At 41.2% G+C, this 18417-nt stretch overlaps 2 protein-coding genes across 2 annotated transcripts in view; one reads left to right on the top strand and one right to left on the bottom strand.

Moving 5' to 3' along the window:
• LOC122759486 (integrin alpha-X-like) overlaps nucleotides 1-8384 on the bottom strand; it is a 29301-nt gene extending 20917 nt beyond the window's left edge. Inside the window, exons 1-5 of the mRNA XM_044014391.1 lie at nucleotides 8229-8384; nucleotides 6143-6245; nucleotides 5962-6059; nucleotides 5821-5891; nucleotides 131-245 (exon numbers count right to left, since the gene is read on the bottom strand). Of these exons, the coding sequence (XP_043870326.1) occupies nucleotides 131-245; nucleotides 5821-5891; nucleotides 5962-6059; nucleotides 6143-6245; nucleotides 8229-8259 (418 nt within the window). The 5' untranslated portion in view covers nucleotides 8260-8384. The remainder of the gene's footprint in view (nucleotides 1-130; nucleotides 246-5820; nucleotides 5892-5961; nucleotides 6060-6142; nucleotides 6246-8228) is intronic.
• A 4204-nt stretch (nucleotides 8385-12588) lies between these two features.
• On the top strand, nucleotides 12589-16559 carry aldoab (aldolase a, fructose-bisphosphate, b). The gene is made up of 7 exons (XM_044014803.1): nucleotides 12589-12671; nucleotides 13603-13721; nucleotides 14344-14610; nucleotides 14694-14854; nucleotides 15379-15637; nucleotides 15791-15990; nucleotides 16111-16559. The coding sequence occupies exons 2-7, from the start codon at nucleotides 13610-13612 to the stop codon at nucleotides 16201-16203; spliced, it is 1092 nt and encodes a 363-aa protein (XP_043870738.1). The 5' UTR covers nucleotides 12589-12671; nucleotides 13603-13609; the 3' UTR covers nucleotides 16204-16559.
• The last annotated feature ends 1858 nt before the right edge of the window (nucleotides 16560-18417 follow it).

Below are 18417 nucleotides of genomic sequence, written 5' to 3'. Positions count from 1 at the left end.
ACGTTGTTGGTGGAACTGTTGCTATGAAGTCAGCAAGAACTCATCAGTTAGATGAGTTGCTCATTTTTGTTTAACCCAGGGCTCAAATGATGTGTGTCTGTATCAAAGTGTGTGACAACATCACACCAACCTGGAGGAGAAGGAGGCACAAGGGGTCCAACACCATTATTGCGTTGTATCTCAATGCATGCACCATTGTACATGGTGATACTTCTGCAGTCTTTTGGGATGGTTGGTCCACATACCTGCTCATGAACACATGACATGCTTTTTATTTATAGAGTGATTTTAATGGAAGACGCGTCACATACATTTAAAGGTCATAAGCCAAATACAAAATGAAATATAACAGATCATTTGTCAAATATAAAGTATATTACAAAATATCAAAAAAATAGTTTAGAATCAGGTGATCAGTCATGTATGCACATGTAATGCTGTAGAGCAGGCGTGTCCGACTCAAATGACCTGGGGGCCAATGAGAGTCTGGTCTGGTCGCGTCTAAGTGGTCTAACAGTAAAAATGCTTGTTTTTTTACTTCACACTAACCACAGATTATTGATGCTAAATCCACCTCAAACAACATCAAAAACAGAGACATAAATCTAAAACTGTAATTAAAACACCTAACTAGCTTAGAAATATGTCATTTAGCACCAGACTCAAGAACAGAAGGTGGGAAGAATATTCTCGGGGACTGGCCAAAAGGGTTTTTATCTGTGGCGATGTGAATATTGACTTACTCAACCCAAAACAAAATACTTCACTAATATGATGGATGGGCCTACAACCCCTCATTACACCACCGAGCAGGTTCACAACACATAGTGATCGATAATATCTTCGCAAATATCATAGGGACAGGCATAACAAGAGGACTACTGATCAATGCCAATCTTTGCTATTGATGACTGGAAGCACACTGTGACACAGACACCGAGCAAAAACACCTATAGAAGGATCAGGACTGAGAAGGGGATGCTTACACGGAGAAATGAACTAGTGAGGCAAGACTGGAACGAGGTCTACAAAGAAACTGATGGAAATGGTGTTTACGATTCCTTTTTGCAAATATTTAAAACACTGTATGATAGACACTGTCCTGTAAAGAAAAGACACGCACATCAGAATAAGGAGGGGAAACCATGGCTAACAAAAACATTGATAAATGCCTGCAAGAAGAAAAAAAACCTGTATAGACAATACATAAGATTAAGGACGGAACAGTCAGAAACCAGATACAAACGATACAGGAACAAACTAAACAGCATCCTAAATGTTTAAAGAAGGAACACTACAGTAATCTCCTGGCAGAAAACATGAGCTATACTAAAAAACTATGGGATATTCTAAATGATGTGATCAAAAACAAAAACACAAAACCTAGCTATCCTCTCTACTTCAAGAACAATAACACGGAGGAAGATAACATGGAAATCATAGCAGAAAGATTTAATGAATTCTTTGTCAATGTGAGGCAGAATCTGGTTAAGAACATTCCTGACTCACTCCTTCACTGGGACCACTTTGAGGACAGAGACACAAACCCCAGCACAATGTTTCTCACCCCAGTGAAGGACAGAGACATTAGACACATGGTCTACAAATGCATATTATTGACGTTGATGACCTCGACATGAAGCTAATTAAGAAAGTAATAGTTGAAATCGTTTCACCTCTGACACACTTCTGCAACCTGTCATTTCAAAAAAGTGGCAAAAGTAGAACCAATTGTTCAAGAAAGGGGACATACACAGATTTACTAATTACAGACCAGACTCAATACTAACACAACTGTCAACAATTCTGGAGAAACTATTTAACGATATTCTAGACAACTTAACAAACACAATCTGCTGTATGATAGCCAATATGGATTCAGAAGAAACCACTCGACGGTGCTAGCTTTAACTGAGTCTGTGGAAACCATCACTGATGCTGTTGACCAGAAATTACATTCAATAGGAATATTCATTGATCTAAAAAAAGCATTTGACACCATCAAACATGATATTTTGATAGCTAAACTGGAGAGATAGCACTGGAATGGGTCAAGAGTTATCTTCATAACAGATCTCGATACGTTAAGATGGGTGATAACACATCGACTTGCTTGGACATATGTAAGGTATCCAATATTCTGAAATTAATACTATTCGCATATGACACTAATATTTTCTGTTCGGGGGATGACTTAAACCAATTAGTGGAAACAGTCAATAATGAAATGGCCAAGCTTCATGTGTGGTTTAATATCAATAAACTATCTCTAAATTTAGAGAAAACTAAATATATGCTGTGTGGGAAAAAAGGCTGTAATACTAGTATTAACATACAAGTTAATGGAGTGAACATTGAAAGGGTTAATGAGTACAAAGTGCTGGGAGTGATTATTGATGACATGTTAAGTTGGAAGCCACACACCAAACACTTAAAAGGTAAGCTGGCCAGGAGTGTGGCACAAAAACTACTAAACCAGAAAACACTATACTTGTTGTACTGCACACTAGTCTCTCCACACCTACAATACTGTACAGAGAGAAAAACCACTACCTATCCCCTGTTTATGCTCCAAAAAAGAGCCTTGAGAACAGAGAAGATACAAATCAACTATTTATCAAATCAAAAATACTCAAATTCTATAACTTAATAAACTACCGCACAGTGCAGATGATTTACAGGGCTGCCAACAAAAGCCTCCCTCACAATCTACAGATATTATTCCTGACCAGAGGGGAGGGACACAAGGAGTGAGGTTAGAGTTAGAGCCCACAGAAGGAGTGAGGTTAGGTTAGAGTTAGGTTAGTTAGAGCCCACAGAAGGAGTGAGGTTAGAGTTAGAGCCCAGAAGGAGGAGGTTAGGGTTAGAGCCTACTGAAGGAGTGGGGTTAGAGTTAGAGCCCACAGAAGGAGGAGGTTGTTGGAGGTTAGAGTTAGAGCCTACAGAAGGAGTGGGTTAGGTTAGAGCCCACAGAGCCCACAGAAGGAGTGAGGTTAGAGTTAGAGCCCACAGAAGGAGTGGGGTTAGGGTTAAAGCCCACAGAAGGAGTGAGGTTAGAGTTAAAGCCCACAGAAGGAGTGAGGTTAGAGTTAGAGCCCACGGAAGGAGTGGGGTTCTTGGAGTTGAACCCATGTCAAGTACAATGCTTCAACCACTAAGCAAACTATGGGTGGAAAACTCAAGCTACTTCATGATGACTGCTGTTTGACTGTTATTTATACCAGTAGGGGGCGCATGTTTTAAAACGTACCTATGGGTCATAAATCTGTGACATCATGGTCTGACGATACATGATTCATCTTCATCATTGTTTTGTTACCTGAGGCTGAATAAATGAAACAGATTCTCTATATCAATCCAGTCACTCACCTAAACTATTACTCTCTAACACAACATAAGTTCAATAACATTTACATTATTTCTCTTTAATGTCCATTTCTCAATAGACTGTCCATTAACAATTAAATTGAATTGTTTATTCCTGTGTCTTGTTTTTATGATAACTAAGGTTTCTCAACATCGGAAACAAACGCCTTCCTTACAGTCCAGTTTCAGCATAAATATTAAATATATCTGCAAGAACAGACAGTAATAAAGACAAAGTTAACCTCAAGCCAAATATCGCAGCATTATCACCAACATTCAAATGCAGTGGTGTAAAATAGATCATCCTCCTCTTCCTCACACATACTTCACTGTTACAGTCACATACAGTCGACAATAATCCCTGTTCCCAAAAAGCCAAGGACCACAGGACTCAATGACTACAGACCCGTCGCCCTGACCTCTGTGGTTATGACGTCCTTTGAGCGTCTTGTGCTTTCACACCTGAAAGCCATCACCAACCCCCTCCTGGACCCACTGCAGTTTGCCTACAGAGCCAACAGGTCTGTAGACGATGCAATTAATCTGGCCCTCCACCACATCCTCCAGCACCTGGACTCTGCAGGAACCTACGCCAGGATCCTGTTTGTGGATTTCAGCTCTGCCTTCAACACCATCATCCCGGCTCTGCTCCAGGAGAAGCTCTCCCAGCTGAGCGTGCCTGACTCCATCTGCAGGTGGATCACTGACTTCCTGTCTGACAGGAAGCAGCATGTGAAGCTGGGAAAACATGTCTCCGACTCACAGGTCATCAGCACCGGATCCCCCCAGGGCTGCGTTCTTTCTCCTCTGCTCTTCTCCCTGTACACAAACAGCTGCACCTCCAGTCACCAGTCCGTCAAGCTCCTGAAGTTCGCGGACGACACCACTCTCATCGGACTCATCTCTGATGGTGACGAGTCCGCCTACAGGTGGGAGGTTGACCAGCTGGTCACTTGGTGCAACCAAAACAACCTAGAGCTCAACGCTCTAAAGACAGTGGAGATGGTCGTGGACTTCAGGAAGAACCCAGCCTCACCTGCACCCATCAACCTCTGTGACTCCACAGTTGACACTGTGGATTCCTTTCGCTTCCTGGGAACTATCATCACCCAGGACCTCAAGTGGGAGCTGAACATCAGCTCTCTCATCAAAAAAGCCCAGCAGAGGATGTACTTCCTGCGGCAGCTGAAGAAATTCAACCTGCCAAAGACAATGATGGTGCACTTCTACTCCTCCATCATTGAGTCCATCCTCACCTCCTCCATCACCATCACGCTGCTGCCACGGCCAAGGACAAGGGCAGACTGCAGCGTGTCATTCGGTCTGCAGAGAAGGTGATTGGCTGCAATCTTCCATCTCTCCAGGACCTGTTCGCCTCCAGAACTCTGAGGCGTGCAGGAAAGATTATGGCTGATCCTTCCCACCCCGGACAGAAACTTTTTGAGTCACTCCCCTCTGGCAGGAGGCTGCGGTCCATCAGGACCAGAACCTCACGCCACAAGAACAGCTTTTTCCCGTTTGCTACTAGCCTTATCAACAAGGCCCGGAGACCCCCCCCGACACTCTGACTCCTCACACTCCTCCTCTGCCTCTACATGTCACATTATCATTACATCCTTTTTATGCGTTATATTAACGTCATTACTGTGAACTTTGCACCTGGTGAATATTTCACTGTTACCCACTTCTGCCCAGTTGTACTGCTCTTTACTGCTCTTTCTGTAGTGCTTTTTCATCTTTAGAAAAAAAAAAACATTTATATACTGTGTATATATACGTTTACTGTTCACTTAACCTTTTAAAATTTTGTATGCTTGTTGTGCGCCAATGACACCAGAACAAATTCCTTGTATGTGCAAATCGTACTTGGCAATAAAGCTCTTCTGATTCTGATTCTGATTCTGATTCTCTTCTGATTCTGATTCTGACATATGATCAAAATGGAGCGATTATTTCTTTCATTTTCAACGCATTCCGATCAAAATTCCTCACATGCCCTGGTATCTACATTAGAACAGTATTTTTCTCTAAGTACCACCAGAGAGTACCACTGAAGTACCACAGTTTGAGAACCATGGGCGCAGAGGAGAACTATTTATGTGGAAGTTGTTACCAATGAAGTAATGCAATAATATAAAGGCATTGGTTTTTCCTAGATTCATATTTCTGCACAGTAATAGTTACTGGTTACTGGTCAGTAGTGCAGGTAGTTTGAGTATTTCAGCAGGAGCTTCCCTGTACTTACCCATGTATTTACTAGTTGTAATTACTCAATCATATAAAATGAACACATATAAAACTTTGGAAACTTCATGTTCCTTTTTCAACAGAAAAAGTGAAGTTGTGTTTTGTAGTGAACTTCTAACTCTGTCTGCTTCTCAGTCCACTGAGAAACAGAAGTTGTTGACCAACTTCTGCCTTCATCAGTTAGCTCAGATGTGTTTAATAACTCACCACAGTTGATTGTGTGTCAGGGTCACTCGTCATCGTCAAACCAAGGGACATGTTGACTGCATGTTCTGGCACTGAATAAAAACATGAATGTAAAGAAAATACCTGTGTTTTTCCAGATATTCCAGATGAAAAGTCTCCTACCTTGAATCTGCAGCTTTTGAATGGAAGCAGCGGAGCACCTGTATATTTGCCCTCTTCCAAATGGTGAGTACTGTGCTAGCGGAGCACTGACGAGCAAGCTGAGGAAATAAAACCAGCAACAGACGTGAACTTGGACCTGACTTTTCTCCCCTCTGACATGAAAACATGACATCTGACTTACTCCGACCGTCTTTGCACCACCTTGTAGCCAAACTCTGCAGAGGCATGACTCCATGACTTCCAGGCCACGGGATCAATATTGAAACCAAGTCCTGTTTTGAACACTTACAAATGACAAAAGACAATATTGTGCACCGATTTAAAGCAAGATTATGATAATTCAGGTTTTGTACACTGACTGTACTGTACAGGAAACACAGATGCTCACTGTTGCTGATTATATTCACTTTTTTGCTACTTTATTTTGCTGCGAGACAAGAAACTGAAGTTATTGAAGAAGGCAGCAGTAGACCAGGAGCCAGTGAGCTCAAAAGAGTCGATTTTTCTTTATGGACTAAACGTCGCCCTCCACTGTTCAAAGTCGTGAATCACAATTGTTCCTGAGCCTTGAAACCTAACTGTTGATTTTACCCTTAATCAACTACAATCAACATCTATTTAAATATGTCTCATATATTGCCTCCCTGCTGCTGCTGCTGCTGCTGCAATCTCACACATTAGTGACAGCTCCTGTGTTTCCCCCTCCCCTCAGGTTAAGGGTCTGTGTGTCACTATCATTCTAATCCTACATCATTAACGTAACCAGGTCTTCACAATATGAATCCACTCTGCTCTACTGTAACTCTCCGCTGCTACATCATCAGCAGAACTCGCTCATTCCAGCACATCAGCACCATCCTACCACAACTCCACTGGCTCCTCCTCCACAACCACACCCCTCCACATCACCACTTGTATTGGTTTAGTTTGGTTAGTTCTGTTTAAGAAGATTACTGTGTTATCCTCAAATTGACTCATTCAGTATTGATAACCTTTAGTTTGAGGCGGGTTCATGATGAAGTGTGCTGAGTACATAAAGGTCATCATTCCAGAGTTAAGGGAGATAGAACTATAAATGTTGTTAGAACACATTTTAATAACATGTTATCACAATAACATTTAATAATTCCATTTCAGATATGATTCATTCCTCAAGTATATGTTTGTCTTCTTCATCAAGTCTTTTCTAAAAAAAAAATAAAAATCATTTATAGCTTTAGTGAATGATTACAATTACTGCACTTCTGTTGAGAGTTACTTACTAATTCTTTTTTTTCTTACATGTGATCGTTTCCGTGCTGTTTGTTTGACCTTGAATTTAAACCATTACTATTTACTTGAATCATTAATGTCTAACTCATCAAGAGTCTTTACTTGACTTGACTTGACTTGTTTAGATTGAGGTTAATGATACAAAGGTAACAAACATGACTTTACTGATGATGAAAATGATTGAGTGTGCGCTCTAAACGACCGTGTTTCTTTATTTAGAATCATATGTGTGACTTTTTCTACACTGCATGTGTTACTTTGTGTAACCTGGTTCACAGCACACTTACTGTGGTGTGAAGTGTGTTACTGTCATGTCACGGTCAAGTGTCAACTCTAAAGAAGAAAAGAACCTTTTCATTACTTATAATAAGTAAGCAAATAATTCATAGTTTTTAATGATTATTATATTTTTATTAGAATGTGAAGAGTTAGTGTACGTACATATTTATATCAAACGTACAAATGTGTGTTATTTATGTGAGGATTTGTTTCAAATACATAACATGGTCATGTCGCAGTTCATAGGTTTTGTTTGTGTGTGAAAATATGGAAACACAGTGTGTGCAGCAACATATCAGCACGTCGTGTTTACTCACACAAACACTGGTAAATCAAAACTCTCAGATATATGTTTGACTTCCTTTACTTTGGAAAACAAAGCTCATAGTTGTGTTGTGTTAGCATGAAGCTCTAAAACTGCCTGCTTGTGGTTTCAGTCTTGCTTTAGCTGCATCGGTTGCATCAGACTAACAGTTTTTGAGCAAACACTACAACACTTTTAATAAATAAATGAGGTTTATTTGCATGTAATGTTCATCACACACTTTTAACTGAATAAGCACATGTTCATGTGATGATAAGGAAGCTGTTGTGTGTTATTAAGATAATGAATGGGGCTATTTACCCTATAAATATGATGACCAATTCTAATGAACACCATCAGAAATGTAAATGATCTATTCACTGACTTAAAACACAAAACAAGGAGTTCTCACCTGACAGGAAAACTATTATTATCCAGTCCATTGTGTTTCCCCTGAGGAAGAAAAGGGCTAAAAGTATGATTTAGTATCTGAGTTGATATAAATGCATGAGCAGAGGATGAGGGGTAACTGCTGTGAAAGAGGAAGATGTGGAAATTTGCTCAAACCCAAAAGTAGTAAAGGAACTGGTGTGTAGGAGGGGCTTGTTTTCAATGGTCACATCACTGCTGTCACTGCGCTCCGGAAGCATGTGTAGTGTTTGTTTTAAGAACCTGCATTTGTGAGTGGGATCATTACAATTAAAGATCAAGATATATTCAAAAATAACAGTTTCCAAAAGTAGTGGATAACAGAGAAGTAGTTATAACATAAACACAGAGGTCATTCATTCATTCATACCATAACATTTTTAAAGATGGGAAGTTATTTTGTAACACATTGCAAATACAATGTAAATGGTTAATTGTAAATATTATTTGGGTGTTTTGGATCATGTGACAGCGTGCCTGATGCTGATGACAGTTTAAAAAACCTACAGGGCTACGTAATCGTGCACATATTTATAGAATTATAATTTTTGCAGAAATGAATCATTTTGTTAGATATTAGATTATAGATATATCTTATTAAATAAGTTTGAAGTTTGAAGTGACCGCACAGATCTGGAGTGAATGAGGGCAATTTCTTTGTAAAGTGCCTTGAATATTATTTGTAAATGAGGTTCTTAAAGTGAAATATTATGAAGTTTAGTCCAGAATATCATCACATGACGGTCCTGTTTTTGTTTAAGCGTACATTTGCAAAAGGTACATTTGTCGTTCACATCTGGAATATATTGGTTCAGTTCTATCTATGTATCATTCCACTGTGAAGAGTGTGATCAGTGCAGCTCTAAGGTTAGAAAACCTTATTATATAACGCTAGTTAATGCTGCACTACTCTTTAAAACGTCCATCATTGTGTCAAATAACTGTTTTATAAGCAGAATGTTGTTAAACCAATGAATTCACTTCTTTCTATGGATATTTTGCATTATTCTATATTAACAGAATCGGTGATGCAGTGTGATGAAGTGTGATGCAGTGCGATGAAGTGTGATGCAGTGTGATGAAGTGTGATGTGATGAAGTATGATGCAGTGTGATGCAGTGTGATGCAGTGTGATGCAGGGTGATGAAGGGTGATGCAGGGTGATGAAGTGTGATGCAGTGTGATGCAGTGTGATGCAGTGTGATGGTGTGATGCAGTGTGATGAAGGGTGATGTGTGATGAAGGGTGATGCAGGGTGATGATGCAGTGTGATGAAGTGATGCAGTGTGATGAAGGGTGATGTGGGATGTATGCAGTGTGATGTATGATGCAGTGTGATGCAGTGTGATGAAGTATGATGCAGTGTGATGCAGTGTGATGCAGTGTGATGCAGTGTGATGCAGTGTGATGAAGTGTGATGCAGGTGAAGGGTGAAGGGGTGATGAAGGGTGATGCAGTGTGATGAAGGGTGATGAATGTGATGCAGGTGATGCAGTGTGATGAAGTGTGATGCAGTGTGATGAAGGGTGATGCAGGGTGATGAAGGGCGATGCAGTGTGATGCAGTGTAATGCAGTGTCCCTCTGTGTGCACTCCATCCTCCAACACCTGGAATCCAGAGGATTTTAGCTCTGCATTCAACACCATCATCCCTTTACAGGAACCGGGGGGTCAACTCATGTCAATGCAAATGTGACAGAAAACAGGTGGTAAACATTGGCTGCGTTTCATCACCTCCTCTGACTCTGTATTGTTATTTAAGTTTACAGATAACACATCTGTGGTAGGACGCGAATAACATCGAAACTGTTTACTGCAGTGAAGTAGAGGAGCTAGGAAGGTGTGAGAACAACAACCTCAGCCTTAACATCTCTAAAACTAAAGAGCTGGTTGTTGATTACAGAAAGGAGACCATCCCCCTCCTCCCTCTCTCCATCAATGGAGAAGCAGTTGAGAGGGTCACCTCCATCCATCAATCTCTATCATGGGAGCTCAACACCAGTCTTATAATCAGCAAGTGCCACCAACGACTCTACTTCCTGTGGCAGCTCCAAAAATTCATGACCCACTTCACAAGTCTACAATGGCAAATTGTATTGTCTTTTATTATATTTTACTGTGTTTTATTATATTTTACTCTATTTTATTATATTTGAATGTATTTTATTATATTTTACTGTCTTTTATTATATTTTACTGTATTTTATTATATTTTACTGTGTTTTATTATATTTTACTCTATTTTATTATATTTTAATGTATTTTATCATATTTTACTGTGTTTTATTATATTTTACTGTATTTTATTATATTTTACTGTATTTTATTATATTTTACTGTATTTTATTATATTTTAATGTATTTTATTATATTTTACTGTTTTTTATTATATTTTACTGTGTTTTATTATATTTTAATGTATTTTATCATATTTTACTGTGTTTTATTATATTTTACTGTATTTTATTATATTTTAATGTATTTTATCATATTTTACTGTATTTTATTATATTTTAATGTATTTTATCATATTTTAATGTATTTTATAATATTTTACTGTGTTTTATTATATTTTACTGTATTTTATTATATTTTATTTAGGGCTGTCAAACGATTAAATTTATTTTATTGCGATTAATCGCATTTTTTCCATAGTTAACTCATACTCAGGCAGGACAGCTCCTACCTCAAAGCCATCAGACATTTGAATCTGCACTAATCATCATGTACCTCTCTCGCGCCGCTGCTAGGTACTTCCTGTATACATTTTCTTTTGTGTTACTTCATGTTGTTGTGGTGTATGTGTGTGCTGTGTTGTGTCCATGCCTATCACTTGAGTGACGTGACAAATGACAACAAACTGGTTTAACTTGAACATTATTGTCGTGTCTTGATCAGGGGGGAGGAGTCAGCTTCTACCACTAACGTATTTTTTTTAAATAAAGTTGTGTTTATTCACACGCCGTCGGCACAGCGCTATAAACACAAAGCATTTAGCATCTTATGATGTGATGTGAGGACTGCGTGGTTGCCACTTCATCATGACCCATATGTTCAGACCAAAACTCCAAAACTAAAAAAAAAGACCAATTTCTCCTTTTGGTTTTACTTCCTTTTGTGGAAAAAGAGGCTCATCACAGCAGCGAGGTAGCAGATTTGTTCCTTAATAAATATTGTTACATAATGGTGTGAAATAAAACATTCACACTATTTCAGAAAGCAGAAGTAAGTCAGATTATTAAACACAGTAACACAGCTTCTTTTTTATTTTTTTTATCTTCTTGTCACAACTCTGCATGTTGAGTGACTCGGCCCCTGAACAGGAAGTGAGACTGCTTCACCACCGCTGCTCACGGACGATTAACTATGAGCAGCAGCCACACACACAGTCACTGTGACCATCACCACTGCATGTGCCTTATTTCACAAAACCTAAATGTCTTCACTCATCTGACGGAGAAATGTGAAACATATGAAGCAACGTCACAATGTGCGACTTTGACCTTTGCTGAGCACACTTTGAACCTTCACTGCAAACCAAAGGTAACAGAAAAAGGTCAAGGAAAGGTCAAGAATTAGTGCACCATGTTGCTATGTCTGGATTGGATTTCTAAGGGCAGGTTGGCAACGTTGTCACATGCTGCACTGTGTCTGTGTGTGTGTGTGTGTGTGTGTGCATGAGAGAGAGAAACTTATACTCTTTCAAACGCCCTGTGGAAAGTGTATTAAATGAAATACATCATTTATTCACTTATATATAAATAATATATGAAGTCTGCATGTATAAACATGGCTGTGCAGGGTTGTATCGAGATGCACTTTAGGCTGAGACATGGACGCTCTCCGTGAAATCATGTTTGAGCAACTTAACAAAAGGCTCACCACATACAATCACACACATTAAGCACATTAAACTGAAGTTTCTACATCATCCCTCACTTCTTGTACCAAAGTCTAGAGAGGAAATGTGTGTTTTTAGCTCATGAGGACTCAAGTTTTTGTTCCTCAGGTGAATCTGAAGGATGACTTTTAAACACCACCAACACAAGTCTGTCTCGTAGACTTAAGCATGTATAGATTATATTAGATAAGCGTTTAAACGTCCTTTTTAAAAGGATTTCTGTGGATTATCTTTCTTCAGAGTAAGTTCATAAAACATCATCGCACGTCTTTGTCCAGCGCTCACTGAAACACTCTTTGCCCTTTCAGTGAGTGTCCACTCCCAGGCTCCTCCAGCTCCAGTCCCTCTGAATGTCACAGGCCAGCTCTGGTTGCGTTCCTGTTCTTTTAATAGCCGGGCAGCTGAAATGTGAGGGGTCACAATGGGAGGATAAATTCAAGGGCCGGCCGGCTGCAGCGGTGTCACAGACGAAGGCCAGAGTCTCTCCCGTTCTCTCTCTTCTCTCAGCTGTCCTCCTAAACTAAAGGTAAAGAGCCAAATGCAGTATTTGTTTGTTGTGCAACTTGTGAAATAATTGTGACGCGCATGACATTTCACACTTTACAGCGATGTTTTACTTACATCTGACACATCAAACAGACATTTTCAATAATAATCAATGGTGTTAATGAAGTTGTTGACTGTTGTGTAACTATACCAAACACCAAAACTGTACAATTCTATTCTATTCTATCACTGTGACCTTCGACCTTTAGTAATGTCATTTAAAACTAACACAGTTATTTTCCATGGCTTGAAACAAAAGTCTGCTGAGCTGCATCAACATTAAGACACAGCTTCAATGCCATATATATAGGGTTGTCACACATCTCACTAACTGCTGCAAATGTGTGTGTGTGTGATGAAACATTTCCATTGCATTGCAGTCAGCAGTGACTGATTATTTTTCGGGTCATATTTCTAAATATATCCGCGTTGTGCCAGTTACTAAGCTTCCTGTTTGCAGGGCGCATGCAGGGTGTGAAGCAGCACAACTCACATTTTCAGAATGTGTGATGTAAATACAGAAATGGTGCTTTTATGCCCCATGCAGTGTGGAGCCTGTGTATATTTATCCTGGCCTATTATTAGGCTGAAACATGGCGGGAGAGGGAGGGGGGAGTGATAGAGGAACAGGGAAGGATCAGAAAGGTCAGGGATAAGAGGATAGAAAATAGAACAGAGCAGAGGAGAAGAGTGGACTCTGACTCTGGATCCCTCGTGTGGCGACACATTGTGTGCCTCTTGTCACTGTCACTGGTTAAAGCTGCAACAGCTGCAGATCTGTTAAGCAAGGGCAGGAGGGAGGGGGCGGGGCACCTTCAATCCAAAACAACAGAAATACATGTTAATGTTAATCATGGTTACCTATTGATATAATGTTTCCTCATTAAGTCAATTCCTCTTTTTAAATGCAGAGTCAGGATGCCTCACGCATATCCCTTCCTCACTCCTGAGCAGAAGAAGGAGCTCAGTAATATCGCTCAGAGGATTGTTGCTCCCGGCAAAGGAATCCTCGCCGCAGACGAGTCCACCGGTAAAGACTTCTAAGGAAATGTCATTTTGGTGGTTTTATCACAACCAGATGTATGAATGCAAATGCATTCTCAATAAAGCCAGTCTAGATTGGACAGACCTTGTTTGGTATTAGTGATGAATAATTCCATCACATCTTTCAGTATAATAGAAATCAAGGGTTGTGAGAGAGAATAACACTTTCATTTACATCCTCACAACTAAATGTGTTGTTATACCAGAGGCTGTCAATCACAGGACAGTACAACATCTCTGCATACATGTACCACCTCTGCATACAGGTACCACCTCTACATACATGTACCACCTCTGCATACATGTACTACCTCTACATACATGTACCATCTCTGCATACATGTAACTCCACCTCTGCATACATGTACTACCTCTACATACATGTACCAACTCTGCATACACATGCATACATTTCTGCATACATGTACCACCTCTGCATACATGTACCACCTCTGCATACATGTACCACCTCTACATACATGTACCACCTCTGCATACATGTACCACCTCTGCATACATGTACCACCGCTAAACACACTTGCCATTTGAATGTGTGTTTAGCATCGCCCTAATTCAAATGCTCCTCTGGTGACATCTGCTTCCTCCAGGCAGCGTGGCCAAGCGCTTCCAGAGCATCAATGCTGAGAACACAGAGGAGAACAGGAGGTTGTACCGCCAGCTCCTCTTCACCGCTGACGACCGCGTCGCCCCCTGCATCGGTGGTGTTATTCTCTTCCATGAGACCATGTACCAGAAGACTGACGGTGGCAAAGTCTTCCCCCAGCACCTCAAAGACAGGGGCATGGTGGTGGGCATCAAGGTTGACAAAGGTGTCGTTCCCTTGGCCGGAACCAATGGCGAGACAACCACCCAGGGTGAGAACAAACAGATGCAGACGTAAACAGATGCATCCGTTTTTTTCCGTCCATGTCGAGCTTACCTTCCCCGTCCTTCACAGGTCTCGATGGTCTGTATGAGCGCTGCGCTCAGTACAAGAAGGACGGTGCCGACTTTGCCAAGTGGCGCTGTGTGCTGAAGATCACGCCCACCACTCCCTCACGTCTGGCCATCATTGAGAACGCTAACGTCCTGGCTCGCTATGCTAGCATCTGCCAGATGGTAAGCTACATATGCTACGAAACCACATCAAAGAAGTGTCTGTCTTGTGATTTTTTATTATTATTAAAGATAGGCATGTTAGAAGACTACTATGCAAGAAAAGGTTTCATGTCATCATGGTATCCCTCCACAGTTGTCTGTGTGCTAGCAATACAGGCAAATGAGAGGGCCAGACAAAGAAACGCTACATGAATAGACCATATACAAAACATGGACATAGTTTGGGATGTCATGTGGATTCTCCATTGAGTCATCTGCTACGAGACAACTATTCAAAACTATTCAACAAAAGATCATGCTCTATGGAAAAATACCTAAAACTAGTGATTGCGACAATTAACTCAGGAAAATGTTTACTGACCATCAGTGGCGTCATCCACTGATGGCTAACTGCTGCTTCCATCCTACCTCATAGACTTGACGTCCATTCATATACTATCTATGGTCCACATTCCATGACAACTGTGGGAGAACCTTCTTGTTTTTATGATACAGTGACTAACTGATGTCCCTGCCTTCCTCAGCACGGCATCGTGCCCATTGTTGAGCCTGAGATTCTTCCTGATGGCGACCATGACCTGAAGCGCTGCCAGTATGTGACTGAGAAGGTCCTGGCTGCCGTCTACAAGGCCTTGTCTGACCACCATGTTTACCTGGAGGGCACCCTGCTCAAGCCCAACATGGTTACCGCTGGACACTCCTGCTCACACAAGTACAGCAACCAGGAGATCGCAATGGCAACAGTCACTGCCCTGCGCCGCACCGTTCCCCCTGCCGTCCCTGGTAATCTGGATGCAGAAAACATTCTTCCATTTACTTGCATGCAACTTAAAACTGCACATGCAAATGTATGACAATATTGAAGTGCTTTACTGAATGGTCTTCAGGATGTTCTCTCAGTGAAGTGCAGTACTTAACTCTCATCGTCCTGCACAGGCATCACCTTCCTGTCTGGTGGCCAGAGTGAGGAGGACGCCTCCATCAACCTGAACGCCATGAACCAGTGCCCTCTTCACAGGCCCTGGGCCCTGACCTTCTCATACGGCCGTGCTCTGCAGGCCTCTGCCCTCAAAGCCTGGGGTGGCAAGAAGGAGAATGGAAAGGCATGCCAGGACGAGTTCATCAAGAGAGCTCTGGTATGTATGAATATCAATAAAAATGTCAAAATAAAATAGCTCATTATATAGATTGTTAGCATCAGCCTTTAATATTGGACTGTCCATCCAATAATACTGTCCCTCTCTTGGTACTTACAGGCAAACAGCCAGGCCTGCCAGGGTAAATATGTGTCCGCTGGAGGAAGTGCTGCCGGTGGAGAGTCACTGTTTGTTGAAAACCACGCTTATTGAGCATGGACACTCAAGTTTCCCTCTCCACCTTCTTCCCACCATTATTACATCAGCACAGAGCAGGTCGTGTTCTCTGAAACTGTCTCTCTGTATATTGGACAATCATACTTTAAACGCGTCGCAGTAGAAAGCAAAAGATGATGAAGAAAAGACAAATCTATCTTTCGGTTTGTTGGTGTGCTTGGAAACTCTGGAAAATGTTCTGCCTCCATTCCCTCACCATTTATTTTTAAGTACCTTTTTTGGGGTGAAGATTCCCACGCTGTTTTTACACAATGTATATTACTCTTTCCTTGGACTAATTCCATCAAGTGCAGTGTACACTTTAGTACCATGGAATAAAGCATTTACCCTAACATCCTGCCTCAGTCCCCTTCAATTTTTCCTTATTGTGAAATTTGTATGCATCAATTTTCACTTACAATCCTTCATGATAAACCACAAAATAGCAATTCTAGATTATATTGGAAAATGTATTTAAAAAAACACTTAATAAAATGACTGTGATTCAGATTCTTTACTGTAGTAATAATAATGATGATAATAACTTCACATTCAAATATTGTTCTTAAAATCAGAGTACATCATCGTGGAATCATAAAGTGTGCAAGGGCACACTCCTGGCCTCGTTGAACTCAGCTGAGACTGCCGGCGATTTGATTTCCCTCTGCAGACACTCTCACAACTACAGGATCTCATCAAAAACAGAACCAACCACAAACAAGTTTTCTGCCCCCTGGCATGTTAGAGGCGGGCTTAACTCGATAAAGACAGAGAAACAACATCTTCTGCATGTACAGCTGTAACAAACAGGACTGGACCCAGATGCAGGACGGTGGTAAGTAAATGGCAGGCAGCATATGAACGCAGGCACCGGATCGACATGCGAGTGAAATGTCCACTGAAAAAACTGACAAAAAATACTAGTCGGGGGGGGAGAGCTCGAAAGATAAAACAAAGACAAAGGAAGAGGGTGTGGTTAAACATGCTGACGAACAAGACACACGTGAAACAGGTTGGAGTCATCACAGCACACGCAAACAGGGGACAAGAAAACTTCAAAATAAGAGGGATTTTCACAATAAAATGGCATGGACAAACGAAGCATGACAACTCCAAACATGGAGCACATTTAGATTCGGCTTGGTCCTGGGGCAAAAGACATTATTTTATTTTTTTAATTTAACCAGGTGAAAGACCCATTGAAATGGAGATCTCATTTACAAGAGGTCAGTAGCACATGTCTTGATCACATAGTACACAGAAATGAAAGTAAATCAATGGTTTAAAAGTGTGAACAAGTTGACAGTTAAAGAGCCGGGCACTGGGACTGCAGTAACAGACGCCATTGTTCCTAGAAAACTACAACAAGCACATTAGTTGTCATCCATGTCATTGGTCTGCTCAGTAATACCTCAGTTTGGTGTGTTGTGCTTTCTCTTAAGGTCGTTGTAATTTCTGTTATTGTCGTTGTGATTTCTCTTAATGTCTTTGTGATTTCTTTTATTGTCGTTGTGATTTCTGTTATTGTCGTTGTGATTTCTCTTAATGTCGTTGTGATTTCTGTTATTGTTCGTTGTCATTTCTCTAAATGTTGTTGTGCTTTCTCTTAATGTCATTGTGATTTCTCTTAATGTTGTGATTTCTGTTATTGTCGTGATTTCTGTTATTGTCATTGTGATTTCTGTTATTGTCATTGTGATTTCTCTTGATGTTGTGCTTTGAGAGGGGTCCCCCAACATCCAGGAGTGTCTGCGCCCATGACGACTCCCAATGGGTAAGCAGACCGCCGCCCGCCACAGCACCTTCAGGGAGGTGCGTCATGATGGGCCACAGCCATGCCTCCAGGACACCCCCCAGACAGAGCGCAAGGGACCAGATCCCCCACGTCCAGCAACGCTCCCCGGCCACCACTGCTGCCCCCACCCAGATCGCCAGTCCCATCACGGCCGGGGGGTGAGCAGGAATCGGGCACTCAGGAGCACACCCACGACCACCACCCCAGCTCACAGGTGAATGATTTGGAGGTGTTTGCGTGTGTGTGGTGTGTGATATGAGGTATGTTGGTATCTAAAGTGCAAAAAAAGGCGAGGGGAAATCTGGTACGGGCGCCCCACTGCTGGTAGACAGTGGAGCCGTCGACGAGTCTCTCGCCCACCAGGCCCTAATGTCTAACATGCGATAAAATAAGGGGGAGAGTGGCAGATCATCAAG

This window comes from Solea senegalensis, linkage group LG18 (genome assembly GCF_019176455.1).
Source record: "Solea senegalensis isolate Sse05_10M linkage group LG18, IFAPA_SoseM_1, whole genome shotgun sequence".
Classification (NCBI taxonomy): Eukaryota; Metazoa; Chordata; class Actinopteri; order Pleuronectiformes; family Soleidae; genus Solea; species Solea senegalensis.
Note: the sequence above shows the minus strand (reverse complement) of the source record. Positions and strands in the feature narration are given on the sequence as shown.